The sequence below is a fragment of the Hemitrygon akajei genome, chromosome 9, assembly GCF_048418815.1.
Source record: "Hemitrygon akajei chromosome 9, sHemAka1.3, whole genome shotgun sequence".
Classification (NCBI taxonomy): domain Eukaryota; kingdom Metazoa; phylum Chordata; class Chondrichthyes; order Myliobatiformes; family Dasyatidae; genus Hemitrygon; species Hemitrygon akajei.
The window spans coordinates 46,789,223-46,812,009 of NC_133132.1; the positions used below are offsets into that span (position 1 = coordinate 46,789,223).

The 22,787-nt window shown below is 40.9% G+C and overlaps 1 protein-coding gene across 1 annotated transcript in view; it reads left to right on the forward strand.

Annotated features, from left to right (window-relative positions):
• cdc40 (cell division cycle 40 homolog (S. cerevisiae)) overlaps positions 1 to 22,787 on the forward strand; it is a 120,213-nt gene that overhangs the window by 7,749 nt on the left and 89,677 nt on the right. The window contains exons 2-3 of the mRNA XM_073055902.1: positions 5,320 to 5,406; positions 19,014 to 19,143. Of these exons, the coding sequence (XP_072912003.1) occupies positions 5,320 to 5,406; positions 19,014 to 19,143 (217 nt within the window). The remainder of the gene's footprint in view (positions 1 to 5,319; positions 5,407 to 19,013; positions 19,144 to 22,787) is intronic.

Sequence of the window (22,787 nt, forward strand, 5' to 3'; positions counted from 1 at the left end):
CAGAAAGTTGCAAACTCAATCAGCTCCATCATGAGTATTAGCCTTCCCAGTATAGAGGCCATCTTCAAAAGGTGATGCCTCAGAAAGATGGCACCCATCATTAAGGACCTCCATCACCCAGGACATGCCCACTTCTCATTGAAGGAGAAGTACCATCAAGGAGAAGGTACAGGCACACTTGACATTTTAGAAACATCTTCTTCCCTTCCACCATCAGATTTCTGAATGGACAATGGACCCATGTGCACTTCCTCAATATTGTTTTCTTTTTTTTGCTCTAATTTAAATTTTTGTGTAAGTTTTCTTACTGTAATTTACAGTTTTTAATGTACTACTGCCGCAGAGCAACAAATTTCATGACATAATGCCAGTGATACTAAATCTGATATTGATATAGGGATAAGAACAAAAATAATTTTAAGTAATAATACTGACAATATAATTAATTATATGTATATCAAAGGAAATGAAAGCAGGAGAGCTTTTCTACTGATACAAAAATTATCCGTGAAGGCAAAATGCTGCCAAGAGACAGAATAAGCAGAACAGCAAAAAGCTAACAGATACCTTTTCTCAGTGTTAAACATAGGAGATGGATATAAATGTTTGCCTTTGAAAATGAAGGGAAGAAGCTGTGGCTCTTTCAGTCTTTTGCTGGTACACTATTTCAGTCTCTATAATGGAGGCATAGAGATAGACAAGCTAATTGAGACTGGAGCAGTTATTTCCAAGAGATAGATCATGCTTATGCAATTCTGAGAATTCTTTGAGGAAATAAGAGATAGATCAATAACGAACATTATTTTTGTTGTGATTTATACAGATACTCAAAAGTATTTGGTAAGGTATGAATAATAGATTTATAATGGCATACAGAAAAGGAAAATGCTGCATGTAATTTGAGGTGGTGTCATGGTAGTGTAGTAGATGCTTTCTCATATCACTGGAGATTGAATTCCATCTGTGTCCACATTGTTTTTGTGACCAAGTGGATTTCTAGCAGGTATTCTGGTTTCTTTCACATCTTAATCTAAAATCTAGAATGTGAGGGATTAACGTGTGGAATTTTCTGATGGAAACTAATGATAAGGCAAAATTTATAACTAAGATAAGTGTGTGGGTTTATATTAGCTTTATTTTTCTAATGTGGAGAAGACCAGTTCATACTTGAGAAGACAAACAGTTTATTTCAATGCTATAAATATTTCTGAATGTAATTTCTTTTTAATTAACAAAACGCTTATTGACCTTTTCTCTGATATATTCAGTGTTACTCTGCTAAATATTTGTTATCATATGCTGTGCTTTTTAATTGAAGATTCATCAGGAGTGTTGAGTCCAAAACTGAGGTGTTTGGGTAGAGTCATAGACCACTACAGCACAGAAATGGGTCCTTCGTCCCATCTAGTCCAAGCCAAACTGCTGTTTTGCTTTATCCCATTGACCTACACCTGAACCATAGCCCATTATAACCCCTCTCATCCAAATTTCTCTTAAATGTTGCAATCAAACCCACATCCACCGCTTCCACTGCAGCTCATTCTACACTCTCATCACCTTCTGAGTGAAGAAGGATCCCCCCCCCCTCAGGTTCCCCTAAATATTTCACCTTTCACCCTTAACATATGACCTCTAGTTGTAGTCTCACCCAACCTCAGTGGAAAATAGTCTAGTTGCATTTACCCCTCACAGTTTTGTATACCTCTTTCAAATCTCCCGTTATTCTCCTTTGCTTCAGGGAATAAAGTCCTGACATATCCAACCTTTCCCTATAACTCTCTTTATAACCCCATCTGCTGTGATACCACTTTTGAAGAATTATGGATCTGTGTTCCCAGATCTCTTTGTTCTATCACACTCCTTACTGCCCTACTACGTCCTACCTTATTTTGTCCTCCACAAGTACAACACCTCGCACTTGTCTGCATTGAATATCATCCTTCAATTTTTTTGCTCACTTGTCCAGATGTTGCTGCAAACTTTGATCACTGTCTATTATGTCCCTAACTCTGGTGTCATCCACAAATTTACTAATCCACATCATCACTTTATTATCCAACTCATTAATACAGATGACAAACTGCAATGGACCCAGCAATGATCACTGTAGCACACCTCTAGTCTCAGGCCTCCACTTAAAGAGGCAGCCATCTTTTTGGGTTTTCCCTCTATGCCAGTGTTGAATACCATTTACTACCTCAAACTAAATGCCAAGAATGTCTTCTGGACGAGCTTTCTATGCAGGAGTTTGTCAATGGCCTTGCTAAGCTCCATGTAGACTACACCCGCTGCCTTTCCCTTAATCAACTTTCCTGGTAACCTCCTCGAAAAATTCAATTGGAAAATTAGTTAGGCACAACATACCATGCACAAAGCCACGTTGACTATCCCTAATTAGGCCATCTATCCAAATACTTATATCCTGTCCCTTAGAATACCTTCCAATAAGTTACCCACTACTAAGTTTCAGCTCACCAGCATATAATTTTCCAGTTTGTACTTAGAGCCTTTCTTGACCAATGGATCAACATTAGCTATCCTCCAGTCCTCTGGCACCTCACCTATGGTTAAAGACATTTAAAATACCTCTGATAGGGCCCCTGCAATTTCTGTGCTAGCCTCCTGCAAGACCAATGTGACACCTTATCAGGCCCTAGGGATTTATTCACTCTAATTTGCCTCAAGACATCAAGCCCTTTCTCTTCTGTAATCTAGATACAGTCCATGGCCTTACTACTGTTTCACCTCAGTTCAGTAGACTCTGTCCACCTCGCAAGTAAATACCGATCTATTTTTTAAAAATCCATTTAAAATCTCCCCATCTTTTTCCACTCCATGAATTGTGACTACTGCTCTTCAAGTGGATCAGTTTTGTCCCTTGCTATCCTTTTGCTCATAATAAATCTGTAGAAGCCCTGGAATTCTCCTTCATTTTTGTCTGCCAGAGCAACCTTATGCTTTCTTTTAGCAGTGTTCTCTTGTATTTCTTATGCATCTCAAGTGCATCGTTTGTTCCTTGCTGTCTGTACTTGCTACACACTTCCTTCTTCTTCTCAATACCTCTTGAAAACCTAAAACTGATAGACTTGCTTTTTATTCTAAGAGATACATAAAACCTTTGTCCTCTCAATATTTCACTTTTGAATGCCTTCCACTTACCAAGCATCTCTTTACTAGAAACAACCTATCCCAAATCTACACCATAGTCTTTCTGATGCCATCAAAATTGTCCTTTCTCCAATTTGGAATCTCAGCCTGAGGACCAGTCCCATACTTATTCAGAATTACCTTGAAACTAATGGAATTATAATCACTAGATTCAAAGTGATTCTGACACATACTTCTGTCACCTGCCTTGTCTCATTCCCAAAAAGGAGATCCAGTATCACACTCTCTCTAAATGGGACCTCTGTATATTGATTAAGGAAGCTTTCCTAAACACATTTGACAAACTATCCCATCCGGTCCTTTTACAGTATGGGAATCCCAGTCAATATGTGGAAAGTTAAAACGACATTCTATCATCTTATTTTTCCTGTGAATGTCTACTATCTCTTTGCAAATTTGCTCCTCTAAATGCAGTTGACTATTGGGTGGTTCATAATATAACTCCAATAACATAGTCATCTCTTTCTTATTCCTCAATTACACCCATAGGGCTTCTGTAAAACAAGCCCTCCAGTCTGTTCTGTTGACCACTGCTGTGATATTTTCCCTGACTAGTAATGCCATTGCTCCCCATTTAATACCCCCCCCCATGTCATGCCTAAATCAAAGGAACCCTAAAACATTAAACATTAACAATATCATAATTCCAAGCGCTAAACCATGCTCTAAGCTCATTAGCCTTTCCCTCAGTACTCTTTGCACTGAAATAGACGCACCTCAGAACATTAGTCCCACCGTGCTCAACCTTTCAGTTCCTGTCTATTTGTAGGTGTAATATCTGCTTTCCCATAACCACTTCACTAGCTGTCATAGCACTGTAGTTCCCACCCTCCTGCAACTCTAGTTTAAACCTCCAGAGAAGCACTCACAAACCTTCCTATAAGGATATTACTTCCCCTCCAGCTCAGGTGCAAACCTGTTTGTACAGGTCCCATCTTCACTGGAAGAAAGCTCAATAATCCAAAAATCTTAAGCCCTTCCTACTGCACCATCTCAGCCATGTGTTGAACTGTATTATCTTCCTATTTCAGGCCTCACTAGCACATGGCATGGGCACCGCCCTAGATGTCCTGTCCTTTAACTTCGCACCTAACTCCTTGAACTCACTCTGCAGGACCTTGTCACCCTTCCTGCCTATGTCATTGGTACTGATGTGAGCAATGGCTTCTGGCTGCCAACCCTCCTTTTCCTCAAGAATACTATGGACTCGATCCAAGATGTCAGTGACCCCGTCACCCTGTGGACACAACATACCATCCGGGAATTTCGTTCTCGCCTGTCTGTTCCCCTAACCAATGGATCTGCTATCCCTACAGATCACCTCTTTCCCCCCCCCCCCCCCTCTCTTCTGAGACACAGGGCCAGACTGCTGTGGCTTTTCCCTGCTGGGTTCTCCTCCCCCAATACTATCCAAATCAATATACTTGTTGTTGAGGGGAACAGCCACCGGGATACCCTGCACTGCCTATACCCCGTCCCTCACCTGACAATCACCCAGCTATCTGTGTCGTACACCTTAGGTGTAACTACCTCCCTGTATCTCCTGACAATCATCCCCTCACCTTCTGGATGATCTGCAGTTCATCTAGCTCTAGGTACAGTTCCCTAACATGGTCTGTAAGAAGCTGCGCTCAATGCACTTCTTGTAGGTGTAGGCATCAGGAATACTGGAGGCCACCCTGTCTTCCCACATCCTGCAAGAGGAGCAGTCCACTGTCCTGACTGTCATTACCACTCCTTTAACTGTGCAATAAGAAAGAAACTTACCAGAAACTTGTCTTAGCCTCTGCCTTTTCTTGCTGAAGCCTGTTGAGCCAAAGCCTCACCTCCACACTCTTAACGCTGTCCCACTCTCCACTTGCACAATAGCTTCTTTGGTTAAACCTAGCTTCTTTTATTGGTCCTTGCCAAGTGCTTCAAATGACCTCAAGCTCTGGAGAAAGTTCTGACAGGCCCAGTTCACTTTTTAAATTTCAGGCTTGCTCACTACAAGATCACAAGCAATGGCATGCATAACTTCAAGATCCACAGAGCCACTGTTCATTTCCCATCTTGAACACATTTATGGTTTATACATTATAGCTTTATATGGTAAATGTTTATCCTACAATGCTGCTGACCATTCCTAATCCCATGTTTCCTTATTTTTAGGAAGATGTGGAGACAGGAGTTCACCTTGACCCATTCCTGAAGGAAGTCACATTCAATCCATTGTATGAAACTATGTTTGCACCAGAGGTAGGATGATTTGGATACTACAGTCTTTTATCTATATAATTGCATTTGTAATATCGGGGTTATGAATCTTTTCAATGAGGCATTCCATGAATTGGATTTCTACATTAAATTTAGACTGTGGAACTTGAGGATTTTAGGATGCTGACATGGTTTACTGTAATTTACTTAGTTTCTTTGAAGTATGATCATATAGCAATGGAATCTTTCTATTTGCCTTCTGATTGTCTAATTGCCTTCCTGGTTACTTATGTACTTAAAATGCTAACATTCTGCATGTTTCATGATAGAGAAAGAAACCAGGAGGGGAAGGGGGGGGGGGGGGCATGAGATGTGTAGCTGTGGTAGGGAAGGTTAAGGAGATATTATAAGCTTATTAAGGGAAAGGGAGTAACTAGGGGGAGAATAGGGTCTCTTCAAGACCAAAATAGACATCTATGTATGGAACCACAGGAGATGGGTGAGGTCCTCAATGGGTGTTTCTCATATGTTTTTACTGTGGAGAAAGACATGAAGACTAGGGAGCTCAAGAAAGTTAATAGGAATAGCATTACTACATTACAGTAGAGGAGGTGCTTGGCATATTAAAACATATGATGCTAGATAAGTCTTTGAGGCCTGATCAGTATATTCAAGACTGTTGTGGGGAGCTAGAGAATAAATTGCTGGAGCCCTGGCTGAGAAATATCCATCATTGATGGCAGTGGGTGAGCCACTAGAATACGGGAGGGTGGCTAATCTTTTGCCTTTGTTTAAGATGGGTGGCAAAGAAAAACCTTGGAACTATAGACAAGTAAGCCTAATATTGGGGATAGTTAGATTATTGGAAGAAATTCTGAAGGATAAAATGTGCATGTGTTTTGGAAAGAGGGGTTGATTAGGGATAGTCAATGTGGCTTTGTGCATGGGAGATCTTGTCTTGGGATTTTTATTGAGTTTTTTAAGAAATAACCTAGAAGACTGATAAGGGCAGTGTGGTGGATGTAGTCTACGTGGACTTCAGCAAGGTCTTTGATAAAGTTCTGTATTGTAGATTACTCTGCAAGGTCAGATCACGTGGGATCCAGGGAGAGCTAACTATTTGGATTGCCATGATGGTAGGAAGCAATGGGTGATGGTGGAAGGTTGAATTTCAGACAAGAGGCCCATGACTAATGGTGTGCCTTGGGTCGGTTCTTGGCCCATTTGTTTGAATGAGAATGTATGGGTTTAATTAGTAAGTTTGCAGCTGACGTTAAAATAGCTGGTATTGTGGATAGTGAAGATGGTTATCAGGAATATGGTGGGATCTTGATCAAGGAGGAAAGTGGGCTGAGGATTGCAAAAGAAGTTGAATTCAGTAAATGCGAGGTCTTACATTTTGGGAAGTCAAACCAGGGTGGTAGTGCTCTAGGGAGTATTTTAGAACTGGGGGAGCCAGGAGTACAATTACTTAGTCCCCTGAAAGTGACATCACAGGTAGACAGGGTGGTGAAGAAGTCTTTTGGCATATTGTCCTACATCAGTCTGGGCATTGAGTTTTAAAGATAAGATGTTATACTGCAGTTGTACATGGTGTTGGTGAGGCTGCACTTGGAGTATTGTGTTCTGTTTTGCTCACACTGCTATAGGGAAGATGCCAATAAACTTGAGAGAGTGTATAAAAGATGTACATATATATTTCCAGGACTTGAGGGACTGGGTTATAGGGAGAGATTGGGCATGCTTGAAATTTATTCCATGGAGTATGAGATTTTAGAGGTGTATAAAATCATGAGGGGCATAGAGAGGCTTATGCACATAGTCTTTTTTCCCAGGGTTGGGGAATCAAGAACTTGAGGGCATAGGTTTATTGTAAGAAAGGAAAGATTTAATTGGAACCTGAGGGCAACTTCTTCTCATGTATGGAATGAGTTTCTAGAAGAAGTGGTTGAGGTACATATAATAACAAAATTTATAAGGCTTTTGCATAGGTAAATGCATAGGAAAATTTGAGAGGGATATGAGTCAAACACTGGCTAATGGAACTAGCTTGGCTCCCTTTATTGGCTTGATCTGAATTTTTGATTTTGGGAGTATTGATTTCCTGTGCCATATGAATGTGGCAAAAAATAGTAAAGTTCAAAGCTCACATGTTATAATATTTAGTGTAGATGAGATGAAAATAGTTTTATAGTTGTATTTAAATTTTATAGTCTTAAAAATATAAATGATGTATATAACAATTAACTCCAGTCTTGCTGATATTTAGACCTAATGAAGAGTCTCAATCCGAAATGTCGACTGTTTATTTCTCTCCAAAGAAGCTGACTTGCTAAAAGTTCCTCCAGCATTTTGTGTGTGTTTCTGATACTTAGTTTTCTATTTGTTTATTCTAAGTGCTTAATAGCTCTAAGTTAAAATTAAAGTGCACATAGGGACAGATGTTTCTTGGATTTGCACCTAGTGAAAATTTGGAGCAAAATGATATTTGTTACAATTGAGAAAGTTGCTGCATCCTATTGATTCTCAAATATTTCAATAAATGTAGTTAAGTAACTTCACACTCGCTTACTTTTTTCTAAACTACTAACACAAGATAGTAAACTTAAGGCAAAAGTTCAATTCTGAGAAAAAGCAATTAAAATAGTATGGCATGAATGTTTACTTATGGATTTCATAGAATCATTAGAATTTATAAATTTCTATAATCAAATTTGTTCTTCATAAATAGTAACAACTTTTTCCTGTGTTTATAGTTAGTTTTGGTTACTTGTATTGTTTTAGTACATTTAGAGATGTTTCCTCTGGACAGTTGTTAAAATGAAGATTGAGGTAGATAAGTCTTTGTAGAGTTCACTCAAGAGAAAACTAGTCCATTGTCCACGGAGAAGAGTTCTCGGTCCTGTAATTAAATAATATTAGAGCTAGTGAATTCTGTATATAGGACTGTCTGCTGAGGCACTGTGGAAATCTCAGTATGTTTGTTTTCTGTATTTAGGAACTATGGTGACAAAGCATCTTTTTGGTTGTATTTTGTGTAGGCATTGAATGAGTCGGACTGAAAATTATAGTTTGAAGTATTGAATTAGTGAATGTGAGATAAATGCGTAAAAGTCATAGCTGGTATTGGTGGAGCTAATGTGGAGAAGAATTTAAGAAAATAGTGAAAGAGCGATAAGAGAAACAAACTGTATGGGGTGGGGAGGCAAATACCATTAAAACAATTAGTTATGTAGAAACAGGAGGAATTAAATAAGAGTGAAATGCAAAGCAGACCAAGATAGATTTTAAGTACACAGAACATGAAAAACAAGACTGGTGAGATGCAAATACAAATGGCCATATGGAATAGTGGGTGTGCATGAGGCCTGACTGTTGCAGGCTGTTTATGGAAATTAAATATCAGATGTTGGATTCTGAGGCTCCACCCATACTGCCCTCGCAGCATTTTGACAATTTACGGCTGAATTGCTTTTAGAGACTTGTAACAACAGCAAAATTGCAATCCATATGCCACATTAGGTCCACCATTGCTTTGGTCCCATTATCTAAGGAAAGATTTGATTCAATTGTAGGTGATTCAGAGAAGATTCACCAGGATAATACTGAGTATGGAACTATCCTCCAACAAGACAAGCTGATATGGAGGCTTTTGAGACGGGAGCAGAAGAGGGTCATGAAGGTAGTACCAGACAGTAATAGGTATAAGGAAAGGTTGCACAAACTTGGATTGTTTTATCTGAGTACTCGAGGCTGAGGGATGACCTGATAGAAGTATATAAAATAATGAGGGGTACGGCAAAAGCTGGAACAGAGAGAAATAGATTTTGCAAACAGATAGGATTCGTTTAATTTGACATCTTGGTTGATTTGATTAGGGAGTTTAAGGTAAAGGAACCTTTAAGAGGCAGTGATCATAATATGATAGAATCATCCCTGTGGTTTGAGAGGGAGAAGCTAAAATCAGATGCATCAGTATTACAATGGAGTAAAGGGAACTGTAGACACATGAGAGAGGAGCTGGCTGAAGTAGATTGGAAGGTCACGCTAGTGTGGATGGCAGCAGAGCAGCAGTGCCTGGAGTTTCTGGGAGTAATTCAGAGGTACAGGATAGATACATCCCAAAATGAATAAGTATTCTAAAGGGAGAATAAGGGAACCATTGGGTGACAAGTGGTCAAAGACAACATAAAAGCCAAAGAGAGGGCATATGATATAGCAAAAATGAGTGGGAAGATAGAGCGTTAGGAAGCTTTGAAAAGATAACAGAAGGCAACTAAAAAAATTATGAGAGAAAAGATGAAATATGAAGGTAAGCTAGCTAAAAATATTAGAGGATACCAAAAGATTTTTTAGATATAAAAAGAGTAAAAGAAAGGTGAGAGAGTTTTTATCGGACCACTGGAAAATGACATTAGAAAGTAGTAATGGGCACAAAGAAATGGTGGGTGGACTTAATAAGTACTTTGTGTCAGTCTGCACTGTGGAAGACACCAGCAATACGCTGGAAATTTAAGATTGTCGGGACAGAGGTGAGTGTAGTTGTTATCACTAAGGAGAAGGTGCTTGGGACGCTGAAAGGTGTGAAGGTAGATAAGTCACCTGGACTAGATGGACTACACCCAGGGTTCTGAAAGAAGTAGCAGAAGAGATTGTGGAAGCAGTAGTAGTAATCTTTCCAGAATCACTAGATCCTGGATTGCTTATGGGGAGAACTGGAAAATTGCAAATGTCACTCCACTCTTTAAGAGTGGAGGGAGGCAGAAGACAGGAAATTATAGGCCATTTAGCCTGACTTCAATAGTTGGTAAGATGTTGAAGTCCGTTATTAAAGATGAAGTTTCTGGGTACTTGGAGGCACATGATAAAATGGCCAAAGTCGGCATGGAATTCTTACCTGATAAATCTTTTGGAGTTCTTTGAGGAAGTAGCAGGCAGGATAGATAATGGCGAGTCAGTGGATGTTGTTTACCTTAGATGGGCTTTTCACTTTTGACAAAGTGCTGCACATGAGACTGTTAAACAAGATAAAAGCTCATGGTATTACAGAAGGGATACTAGCATGGATGGAGGATTGGCTGACTGGCAGGAGGTAAAGAGAGAATAAACAAGGCCTTTTCTGGTCGGCTGCCTGTGACTAGTGGTGTTCTGCAGGTTGGTGTTAGGACTGTTACAGGACAGTGAATTGGATGATGGAATTTATGGCCTTGTGGCCAAGTTTGTGGACGATACAATGATTGTTGGAGGGGCAGAAGGTGTTGTTGAAGCAGGGAATCTGCAGAAGGACTTTAGATTAGGAGAGTGTCCAAAGAAGTGGCTGATGGACTATAGTGTAATGAAGTGTATTTTGGTAGAAGAAATAAAGGCATAGAATATTTTCAAAATGGGGAGAAAATTTAAAAATCAGAGGTACAAAGGGACTTGAGAGTCCTTATTCAGGATTCACTAGAAGTTAATTTGCAGGTTGTGTGGTGGTAAGGAATGCAAATACAATGTTAGTATTCATTTCAAGGGAACCAGAACAAGGGATATAATGCTGTGGCTTTATAAGGTATTGGTCAGACCACACTTGAAGTGTTGTGAGCTGTCTTTGCTCCTTTACTCACTAAGAGATACAGCGCTGGCCCAGCAACCCCAACAATCAACAATCCCAATTTAATGCTAACTTAGTCATGGGACAATTTACAATGGCCAATAGACCTACCCGCTACATCTTTGGACTGTGGGGGGGGGGGGGTGCAGAGTACCTGCAGGAAACCCACGCATTCCATAGCCAGTGTGTACGAGAGTCTCTGTACTGAGGACGCCGGGATTGAACTCTGAACACTGACACCCTGAGCTGTAACAGCATCACTAACTGCTACTCCCCTTACCTAAGAAAGGATGTGCTGGCATTCTGGGGGGTCCAGAGGAGGTTCTGGAGAATTATCCTGGGAATGAAAGGTTTCACTCATGAGGAGTGTTTGACAGCTCTGAGCCTATACTTGCTGGAGTTTAGAAAAATGAGAGGGGATCTCATTGAAATCTATCAAATATTTATAGGCCGAGGTGGAGTAGATGTGGAGAGGATGTTTCCTATGGAGAGTGAGTCTAGGTCCAGAGGACCCAGCCTCTGAATGCAAGTATATCCCTATCCCTTTAGAACAAATGTGAAAAGGAATTTCTTTTGTCAGAGGGTGATGACTCTGTGGATTTAATTGGCTCAGACGGCTGTGAGGCCAAGCCATTGGGTATATTTAAAGCAGAGGTTGATAGGTTCTTGATTAGTAAGGATGTCAAAGGTTGTGGGGAAAAGGCAGGGTAATGGGGTTGAGGGGGAGAATAAATCAGTCATGATGGAATGGTGGAGCAGAGTCAATGGGCTGAGTGGCCTAATTCTTCTCCTATGTCTTATAGTCTTATGGCATGGACATTGTGGGCCAGTAGGCCTGAACCTGTACTGTACAGTTCTATGAAACACATTGGGACTCGAATCATTGGAGTAAAGAAGAATGAGAGACAATCTTATTAAAACATAAAATTGTCAGAGGGCTCATCAGGGAAATTGTTGGGAGGCTCATACTTCCTCTCATGAGATCCTCCTGAATCAGAATGCTTTGTCTCAGAACAACCGGTTGCCTATTTATGACTGTGTTGTGGAAAAATTGCATGTTGTGGAAAAATTCCGTGAGGAGTTGTGTTGAGGACTGTACATATACCAAAGAGGACAATCTGGTGTTCCCAAACAAGAAACCATGAATGAACTGGGTGATCCACTCCCTACTGATGCCTGGGCCAACAAAACGGCAGATCTTTTCCCAATGAGCTTAATACATTCTATGGATGTTTGAACAGAAGGGAATGGGTATGTCATCACCCACACCAGTAGCCTCCAGTGCACCTAAGCACACAGTCACGGTGCAGAAATAAGATAGATCTTCCTGTGAGTGAACCTACAAAAAGCACCTGGGCCTGGATGGTGTCCCTGACCATGTCCTTGGATCCTTTGCAAATCAGCTGGCAGGAGTATGTGCAGACATTTTTAACCTCTCCCTACTTTAACCTGCAGTTCCTATCTGCTTTAAGAAGACCACTATCATCTCAGTACCTAAGAAAAACTAAGTAATGTGCTCCAGTGTCTCTGACATCTACCATTATAAAAATGCTTTGAGATGCTGTTCATGGCATGCATTAACTCCAGCCTTACAGACAAATCTTGACCAACTTCAATTTGCCTACTGCTGAAACAGGTCTACAGCGGATGCTATCTCCCAAGCCCTGCAGTCATCTCGAAGCAGTTGGACAGTAAAGACACCTACGTCAGACTTGTTTATTGACTACAAGCTTTGCCTTTCATACTTAATCCCAAGCAAGCTCATCACCAAACTCTGGAACCTGGAAGTCAATGCCTTCCTCTGTGTGCAACCAGATCATGACTTTCTGACCAATAGACCACAATCAATCAGGAACAGCAACACCTCCGCCACAATTATCCTTGATGCTCCACAAGGCTGCATTGTCAGTCCCCCCCCCCCCCCCCACTCTACTCAAAGTGCACTCAGATCCTGCTCTAACTCCATCTACAAGTTTGCAGATGATACCATGACTCATCTGAAATAATGATGAGTCTGAGTACAGGAAGGAGACCAAGAGACTAGTGGTATTATGTCATGACAACATTTCCTTCAATGAAAACTAAACAAAAAAGCTGGTCACTGACTTTGGGAAGGGGGCGGTGCAAATGTTTCTATCTATATCAACAGACTTGAGGTTGAGAGCTTCAAGTTCCTACGAGTAAACATCTCCAGTACCCTGTCCTGATTCAACCATGTAGCTGCCAAGGCCATAAATACTCACCAATGCCTCTATTTCCTCAGGAATTGTGCAAGGGTTGGGAGGTCATATTACAAGATATTGGTCAGGTCACACTTGGGGGTAAAAGAATAGTCATGGATTATATCTATTATTGAAGAAGAAGTGCTTGCTATCTTGAGGAAAATTAGTGGATAAATCCCCAGGGCCTGATAAGATGTTCCCTCGGACCTTGTGGGAGAAATTGCAGAGACCCTCACAGAGATATTTAAAACATCCTTAAGGTGAGGTGCGGGAGGATTGGAGTAGTGGTCGCCAACCCGTCAATTGCGATCGACTGGTCGATCTTTGAGACTTTCCCAGTAGATCCCGAAAAAAAAGAAAAATAAATACACAAATACATTTGAGAGATTGTTTCTGGGTTGCGGGGTTTTAGTTCCGTTCTTTCTGCCCAGTGTGCATGTGTATAGCTCCCCCGCCACGCACTACAGTGTATTTCAGTGGTCCCCAACCACCGGGCCGCGAGGAAACAATATGATTTAGCGATATGAGACAATATGAGTCAGCTGCACCTTTCCTCATTCCCTGTCGTGCCCACTGTTGAACTTGAATTCATGTGAGGTCATTACCCATGCAAGGTCATTAGTTGCCTAAACGCAGTGATGCCCTCGCACCAGGGATCACTGGTTGGCCTCAGGTAACCAGCCGCCTCACGTGGCCAGCAAGAAGTGCAGTTGCTACTGGCCTGGAGCATGGACAGATGGGCGCCACCTCTAAACCTGTTTAGTACACCGAATGTTCGTGGGAAACCCGGTGCTAAAATATTTGCGGACAACCTAATTTGGGCTCAGGGTTTCATAAGTAGCAGAGCAGCTACCTCGCTGCGATCTACAAGTCATCCCTCGAGCCAAAATTTGTTGGCCAATAGATCCTACCTACCTACAAGGAGGGCGGGCGGTGTGCTCTGACACACTCCTCATTTGGTCGCTCACTTGCTCTGTCTGGACTGCGACCGCCGCGGCCCCGACACAGGGACCTCAGGCCCTTACCTTGTCCTCTCACTCCACCCACGACTAGCCACGGGCAGGAGGTTGGAGTTCGGGCCCGGAGGCTGTCTGATGAGGCAATGAAGCCCTCAAAACTGCTTCGGTACCTTGAATCCAAGCATCCTGCACTTAGAGACAAATCCACTGAGTTTTTTCAGCGGAAAAAACGTGAGCAAGCAGGACAGAAGCTAAGTGCTGAGAGCCACATGAACTAAATTGCGGAATAGACTGGACATGGGGAACCTGCTGCGAGTATCGCTGTATTCCAGTCGTGTTTAACATCACCACCTCCCCCACCCCCCCGTTGGCCCATCCGCAAGAATATTGTCAATATTTTTCCGGTCCGCAGTGCAAAAAAGGGTGGTGACCCCTGGTGTACATACATTATGTCTACTTCCGGGTTGCGGGGTTTTACTTTCGGTCTTTTCTGCCCAATGCGCATGCGTGTGACTAACCGATTTAGGGTTGATCTTGCCTTTCACTAAGGCCGAAGTAGGGGATCTTGGACTTAAAATGGTTGGTGACCACTAGATTGGAGGATAGCTAATGTTGTTCTGCTGTCTAAGAAAGGCTCTGAGTTAGCTGGGAAATTTTAGGTTGGTGAGCCTTACATCAGTCTTGGGTAAATTTTTGGAAGGTATTAGAAAGGACCTGACTAAGGATAGTCAACATGACTTGGTGTGTGACAGGTCACGTCTAATAAATCTTACAGAGATTTTGAGGAGGTTACCAAGAAGGTTGTTGAAGGAGAGATGATAGATGTTGTCTACATGGATTCAGCAAGGCCTTTGAGAAAGTCCCGATGAAGTAGTCCACTGGATTCACCATTGGCTTTGTGGAAGAAGCCAGAGAATAGTAGTAGATGGTTGTCTCTCTAACTGGAGGCCTGGAACTAGTGGTGGTGTGTCCCAGGGATCATTGCTGGGTCCATTGTTGTTTGCCATCTATGTCAACAATCTGGATGACAGTGTGGTAAACTGAATCAGCTAATTTGCAGATGAACCAAGATTGAGGGTGTAGTGGATGGTGAGGAAAACTATCAACTCTTGCAGCGGGATCTGGACCTACCAGATGAATAGGCTGAAAAATGGCAGATGGAATTTAATGCAGGCAAGTGTGAAGTGTTGCTCTTAGTGAGGGCAAAGCACACCAGACTTACACAGTGAATAGTAAGGCTCTGAGGTGTGAGGAAGAACAAAGCGATCTGGGAATACAAATCCATAATTTATTTGAAGCGGCGGTGCAGGTTGAGAGGATCATAAAGAGAGCTTTTGGTACATTGGCCTTCAACATTCCAGCTCCTATACTCAATGCCCTGATTTATGAAGTTGTATAAGACATTGTTGAGGCCGAAATTGGAGGCGTGCATTTCTGGTCACCTACCCACAAGAAAGTTTGCAGACAGAATTTACAAGAATGTCGCCAGGACTTTAGGAACTGAATTATAGGGCAAGGTTGAATAGGTTAGGACTTTATTCATTGAAGAGCAGGAGAATGAGGGGAGATCTTATAGAAGCAAACAAAATTATGAGGGGTATGGGTAGGGTGAATGCTTGCAGGTTATTTTCCCTCAGGTTGGGTGAGATTAGAACTAGAGGGCATAGGTTTAGGGTGAAAGGTAAAATATTTAAGGGGAATCTGAGGGAGGACTTCCTCACGCTGAGGGTGGTACGGGTGTGGAATGAGTGTGATTGATAGGATCATAAAGAGAGTTTTTGGCACATCGACCTTCGTAAATCAGGGCATTGAGTACAGAACTTGGTATGTTGAAGTTGTATGAGACGTTGATGAGGCGAGGTCAATTGTAATATTTCGGAGAAGTTTGAATAAGTGCATGAATGAGAGTTATAGAGGACTGTGGTCTGGATGCAGGTAGGTGAGACAACATGGGGCAAAGGGCTTGTGTCTAGAGTTCAACAGTGGTATGTTGGAACCTCTGAATGTGCAACACGCCAAACCTTGAAGTGAATGGGATACAGGACCAGAAGACCATGAACATGCAAAAATACACTCAGTGGCCACCTTATTAGGTACCAACTGAAACAAGAAAGGAGGTCATTGAGTGTATATTACAAGTAACAGATTCTTGTAGAGCAGTGCAGGCCACTGTCAAACCACATCTCCACCACTACCCTCAGTTTTCTATCAGGTTTACCAATACACTTGATCTCTGGATTAGTCCATCATGAGGGACCTTTTCAGATGCATTACCAAAGTCAATGTAGGCAACATCAAGATTCAAATTTAGATTTACTTTTCACATATGCATTGAAACAGACAGGGAAATGCATTATTTTTGTTAACAACTAAGGGATGTACTGGAGGCCACACATTCCAGCGACAACATAGCATGCCCACAAGTCCTCCCTCAGATTCCCCTTAAATATTTTACCTTTCACCCTAAACCTATGCCCTCTAGTTCTAATTTCACCCAACCTGAGGGAAAATAATCTGCAAGCATTCACCCAAGCACTTCCCCCCTCCCTCTCACACTCACTCCTCTAACTCCAGGACAGACCTGTAGTCTTGGGTCTCCCAACCGCTGTCTCTAGGTTTCAGCCATCAGGCTATGATTTTTGGACTTCTGATTGACCCTCAGTATCGCACACCCAGACTTATCCATAATGGGATCCTGAATTCCAAGTTCGAACTCCAAATGACTATACCTCGTGCCTCCTCCTGCCTCTGTTTGCACAGATGTTCACTCCTAGCACTCACCAACCACGGATGTCCTTTGTCAGATGTCCAAGTCACTGGCCTTTGAGCTCAGAGCAAAGGCATAGACTCCAAATGTCCTTCGTCACCCACCCATGTCGCTGACCTTTGAAAGCAGAGCTGAGGCCTACATCACTGTCTTTAAACTCTAACCTGACCCCTCACTCTCTTTTGTCCCCAAAAGCATCCCTGTGAACTTAAAACTCTGAGCCACGATCCTGATGAAGACTGAAGCTCAGCGTCCTCCTGATCCACTGCTCTATCCTAATCAATTGTCAAAATTACCTCAAAAAAGTATTTTTTTGTGAGATGGCATTTTGATTTTTTTTTCATTAAGGATGCTGGAAATCTGTCTTTTGATTTCATATGTCTTAATCCAAGTAGCAATAACACTGGAGATAATTTCTGTGACAATGCATGGCAGCACATTGAATGAATCTCAGGGTTGTATATGGTGACATATATATACTTTGATAATAAATTTACTTGAACATTGAACTGAATCTAGACATAACAAAGTTGATAAGCACCTGTTTGTGTCATAATAACAAAGTCCAAAAATTCTATTCAGAGGTTCCTTTCCCGCTCGCTTGCACTCCCATTCCCTCACCCATTTCCTGCTTTTTTTTTAAACCGTTGTTTTTCACATAGTTAAGAATGAGGCAGTATTCAACATTATAACCATGCTTCACAGTCCAAATACCTGACTTTTATGTACCAGGAGAGAATTTACTTCTGTGAAATATACTTAATCTTTAGCTATTACTGTAATTTTAAATGTGCTCACAAAACCTTTGAGAATTTGTTTTGCCAATTTTTCCAATGCTCAACCTACTTTTAAGAGGTCAAGGCATTGGAATACTATATCAGCATAGATAGAGGACTTGCACAATTGTGATCCAATAAAATGGGTCAAGTTGTAACCTTTGGGATACCACAACTGTTTAAAATCTACAAAGATGACTTTGATAAAGGGATCTGTTGTATTGTAGCCATCTTTGTTGTTGCCAAAAGATTGGTAGAAAGGTAACATACAAGATGCTGGAGGAACTCAGCAGGCCAGGCCGCATCTATGGAAAAGAGTAAACAGTTGACGTTTCGGCCCAAGAACCTTCATCAGGACTCAAGATAAATTGTGGGGATGATGCAAAAACTTTGCTCAGTGATGTAAGTTAATGCGTGAAATGTGTGCTTATCCGCTTCTTTGGGAAAATAAGATAAAAATATAGGGAACAAGTGTAGCTCATTCGGACTTCAAATTTACTCTACGTGTTTTGTTGTGGCTGAACTAGTCTTGGCCTCAGTACCACGTTCATACACTCCCCATGTCTCTTGATTTTATAGTACTTTACTGGATGAAGAAAAAAAAGCAGAATATTTCGTAACTAGAAAGAGACTACAGATTGCTGGGGTTAAGAGGAAACTAGGTGCCCACTAATATGAAAGATAGACTATCGGAATGAATAAGTAATTGGGAAAGTAATTCATGTGAGTTTATGCAAAAGAAGCCTTCTACAACCGTACCAAGCACTGGTGAGATTACACCTGAGGTACTGCATATAACTTTGGTCACTGTTGTTTAACGAGGGATACACTTCTTCTGGAAACAGTTCAAAGAAGGTTCAAATATTCTTTTTCCTTCTTATTTTCATTTTCTTCTTACACTTGAGAATAGTTTAAGAATTCTACTTGAGAGGAGCCATTTTTCCCCTTAATACTGCTGCAACATTATTTTGGAACTAGACTGAAAAGCTTTTGATATCTATGTTTCTAACACTGTCCTGTAGTCAATGGATAGTTGAATAACAATATGATGCTGCAAAATTCTAATGAGCTTGTTTTCTTTTAATTCAGTTTCTTGGAAAGGAGTTGCTGAACTTTTTTTTTGCTTTATTCACAGAAATACATTTTAACTAAACGGTTTTCTTGTCCTAATTTAACAGTTCATGTTCAGTTTACGTTTCAACATAAATATTTTAGTATAATTATTAAGTAAATGACATGGCTTATTATTGAAATTACAGAGCAGTGACTAGAATAAAAGGCTATGTATTTTGAGTCAGAACAATTAATTGCAAGTACATAATATGTTTTCAGTTTGGACCAGTGAACCCTTACAAGACACAGCAGATGGCTGCCCCTAGAAATATGCTATCTGGATATGCTGAACCTGCCCATATTAATGACTTCAGGTTTGAGGAGCAAAGAAGGACCTTTCACACCTATGGTAAGCTCCAACTGACTCTTCATATTATGTTATTAGAAGAGGCTATCAATGACATATATGGTAGTTTGTTCAACTGTTGTTCGTGCCATATTTTTTATATATTTGCCTGATCAACTGAATAGTCCAGTATTTTCTGTTTTTATTTCAAATTTCATCCAACTGCAGCATTCATCTTTTCGATTATACTTAATATAGATCCATATCCCTAAACACTTGAATCTTCTGTGACTACTTTTATAAGCATTCAGTATTTAACAGTAGTGAAATCTGTGACATTAATTAATTCATACCAAATGAGAACAAAAACCTCAGCTGAGCTTAGTTCTTTGTATAAAGTCACCTTGGTTGCTGGAATTATTAGTTTGAAATATCCTGTAATTCTACAGGGTATATATGGTTCAAAGTTCAAGGTACATTTATTATTGAAGTATGTATGCAGTGTACAACTCTGAGATTCGTCTTCTCCAGACAGTCCCAAAACAAAGAAAATAATGGAAGCCATTTAAAGAAAAACACCAAACTCCCCCCGCACAAAAAAAAGCCCAAATTGCACAAACTGCAACAAGAACATCAACCCAAACACCCCCATGCAAAAAACAAATTGTGCAAACAGCAAAGGGAACATCAAACCCTATCGCCCCCACAATAAAAATAAACCGCGCAAACGGCAACAAGAACATCAATCCCCAGACCTCCCCCGTACAAAAAATAAATTGCACAAACGCAACAAGATCATCGAGTCCCAAACACCCCCCCCCATTTTGAACCTATTTTCCACCTTAATTTACACCTGTAAATTATTTTTATAAACTAGATTGTAAATGGGTTGAAAAAGGGTCACCAGATGCAGACCATAAGTGAGACTTCAAAGTTTATATTTTATAAAGAGCAATGGAAACTTGCATTTAAATAGAATCTTTAGTAGACTAAAGCCACCCGAGCTGCTCACGTAAGCATAATTCAAAACTGCATTGCATGAGAATCACAGATCAGTGTGGTGTGGTGCAGGTGGAAGTACAAAGAAGTTAGAGGAGGGAATTGTTGGATATAAGGCACAGCTGACAATGCTGGAGCTCTAAAATAATGGAACAGCAAGATATAATTCTAATTTTGGATGAGTTTGATTTTATAGAGTGTGGAGAATAAGAAGCTAGCTGGGATTTATTATTTTTATTGCGATACAGCGTGGAGTAGGCCCTTCTGGCCCTTTGAACCACACTACCCAACAATCCCCCAATTTAATCCTAGCCTAATCATGGGACAGGAAGTTCTAGATGTAACAAAGAATCAAAAAAACTATAGGTGCTAGAAATCTTAAATAAAAGCTGAAAATACTGGGATGACTAAGCAGATTACTCCATGTCTGTAGGAAGAGTTCACATTTCTGGTCACAGACCTTTCTTTGGAACTGGGAAAGAGATAGAACAAGAACACAAATGTCATTATTTTTCCTGCCAATGCATTCCCTTATTTTTCCATCTCAGTACTTCTGTGGTTTTCATTAGTTTTTGCCAGTTCTCTTTGACTCTTTCTCATTATTTTATCGCTTTCCCGTGCAATAACAGGAGATGCAACCTGGCCTTTCACCTTTTCATTTCCCACTATCCAAAGACTCGAACAGCCCTTTAAATGAAGATTCATGTGTAATTCTTCAGTGTAGAGTACTATTCACATAGTGGCCTCCTCTGCTTTGAAGGAACTGAATGCTGATTTGATGAGCACTTTGCAGAGTACCTCTGTTCAGTTCATAGAGGTGACCTAAGCTTCAGTTGTCGTCCTCTTTAATTCTCTATCCCACTCTCAATTTGACATCTCTTTGTGGCCTCTTGCACTGTGAGATGAGGCTTGAACTAAGCTTGAAGAATAGCACCTGATTTTCCCTCTGGGTACATTGTAGCCTTCTGGACTCAATATTGAACTGTGCAACTTAAGGTAACTTGCTTTCTCTGTCTGTAGCAGAACTGGCCGTTCCTACTGTAAATCGTTCACCTGTGATATTGACTCAGATTTTCTCCCTCCATTAGCACTGCCTGACTTTAAGTAACAGCAGAGGAATTCCTTTTTATGGATGATATAGTGTACTAAAATTCCACTGTGCTGTGCAATAGATTTGCAAGATATTGGTTCCTTCTAGTTATCTTCTAGGATTTTCATAGGTGGAATTTTTTCTTAAGTAAAGTTCCACAAAGAAACTAAAAGTTTGTGCAACTTGAATTACTGCAATGCCCAACTTGAAATGATCATCTATCCAATAGGTCCATAAGATATAGGAGCAGGGTTACGCCATTCAGCCCATCTTGTCTGCTTTACTGTTTGATTGTGGCTGCTTTATTTTCCTTCTCAACCTCATTCTCCTGCCTTCTCCCTGGAACCTTTGATGCCCTTGATGAACTTATCAGCCTCCACTTTAAATATGTCCAATAACTTGGCCTGCACAGCTGTCTGTGGCAATGAATTCCACAGATTTACCACCTTCTAAATAAAGTTCAAAGTAAATTTATTATCAAAGTACATATGTTTCACCATAAACAACCTTGAGATTCTATTTCCTGTGGGATAAATCCATAATAGAATAATAATTATAATAGAATCAATGAAAGTCTGCAGCAGCTTGAGCATTCAACCAGTTTGCAAAAGACAACAAACTATGCAAATACAAAGTTCAAAGTACAGTTATTATCAAAGACTGTATAAATTATACAACCTTGAGATATGCTTGCTCACAGGTAGCCACAGAGTAAAGATACCCGACAGAATCCAATTAAAGAAAAAGACATTTAAAACAAAAATAAAAGACCAACACCTGATACACAAGAGGAAAAAAAACAAATCATGCAAACAATTGAAGCGAACAACACCAATCTGAATCTGGAGCAGGCCGAAAGCCTCGTTTATCAATTCATCATATTAGCTGACATGGAGCACAGCAGCTGGGGCAGTCTTCATAGCCTCGGTTCCCGTAGAGGAGAGCGAGCAAAATTGTCTGTCACCTTGGATCCTGACATCCTGTCTTTTCAGTCTATCTGGGTCAGCATTTCAGTGGACCAAACAATGGATCATGCCTCACATTGTACATGGGAACCACTTCAGCGAAAGATTCTGGTGCTCCAAAGAAGGGACTGAACATCGCGAAGAGCGAGCAAAGTTGGCTGTCACCTTCAACGCGCTGGCATTTAAATTATCTAAACAGCGAATTGCACCTTGCACTAGGACCGGGCTACTGAGAAGGGCTCGGGGCCTAGACCACATTGCCCAGTAACTCACTCTGGGCTCAGATTTCATCGCCCAGCCCGAAGCCACACTCAAGCCCTTCAAACTGGCTTGGCGCCCAGGGCAATCTGACCTTGCATCCAGGTAGCTGTAGGGGTATTGGACTTCATTTGTTAATAATTCTGAAGCACACCATCTCGACTCATCCCCCAAATTCACCTTGCCATTGCTTGCCCCCTTCACTATTTGCGGCAATACTTTAACACAACTTGCCTCTTGCAAGGTGCTTTTAGCTGTGTTTTTAGTTGGAATTCTTAGCTTCTTGACTACCAGAAAGCTACAAAAAGATAGTAATAATAATAAATAAGCAATAAATATCAAGAACATGAGATGAAATGTCCTTGAAAGTGAGTCCATAGGTTGTGGGAACATTT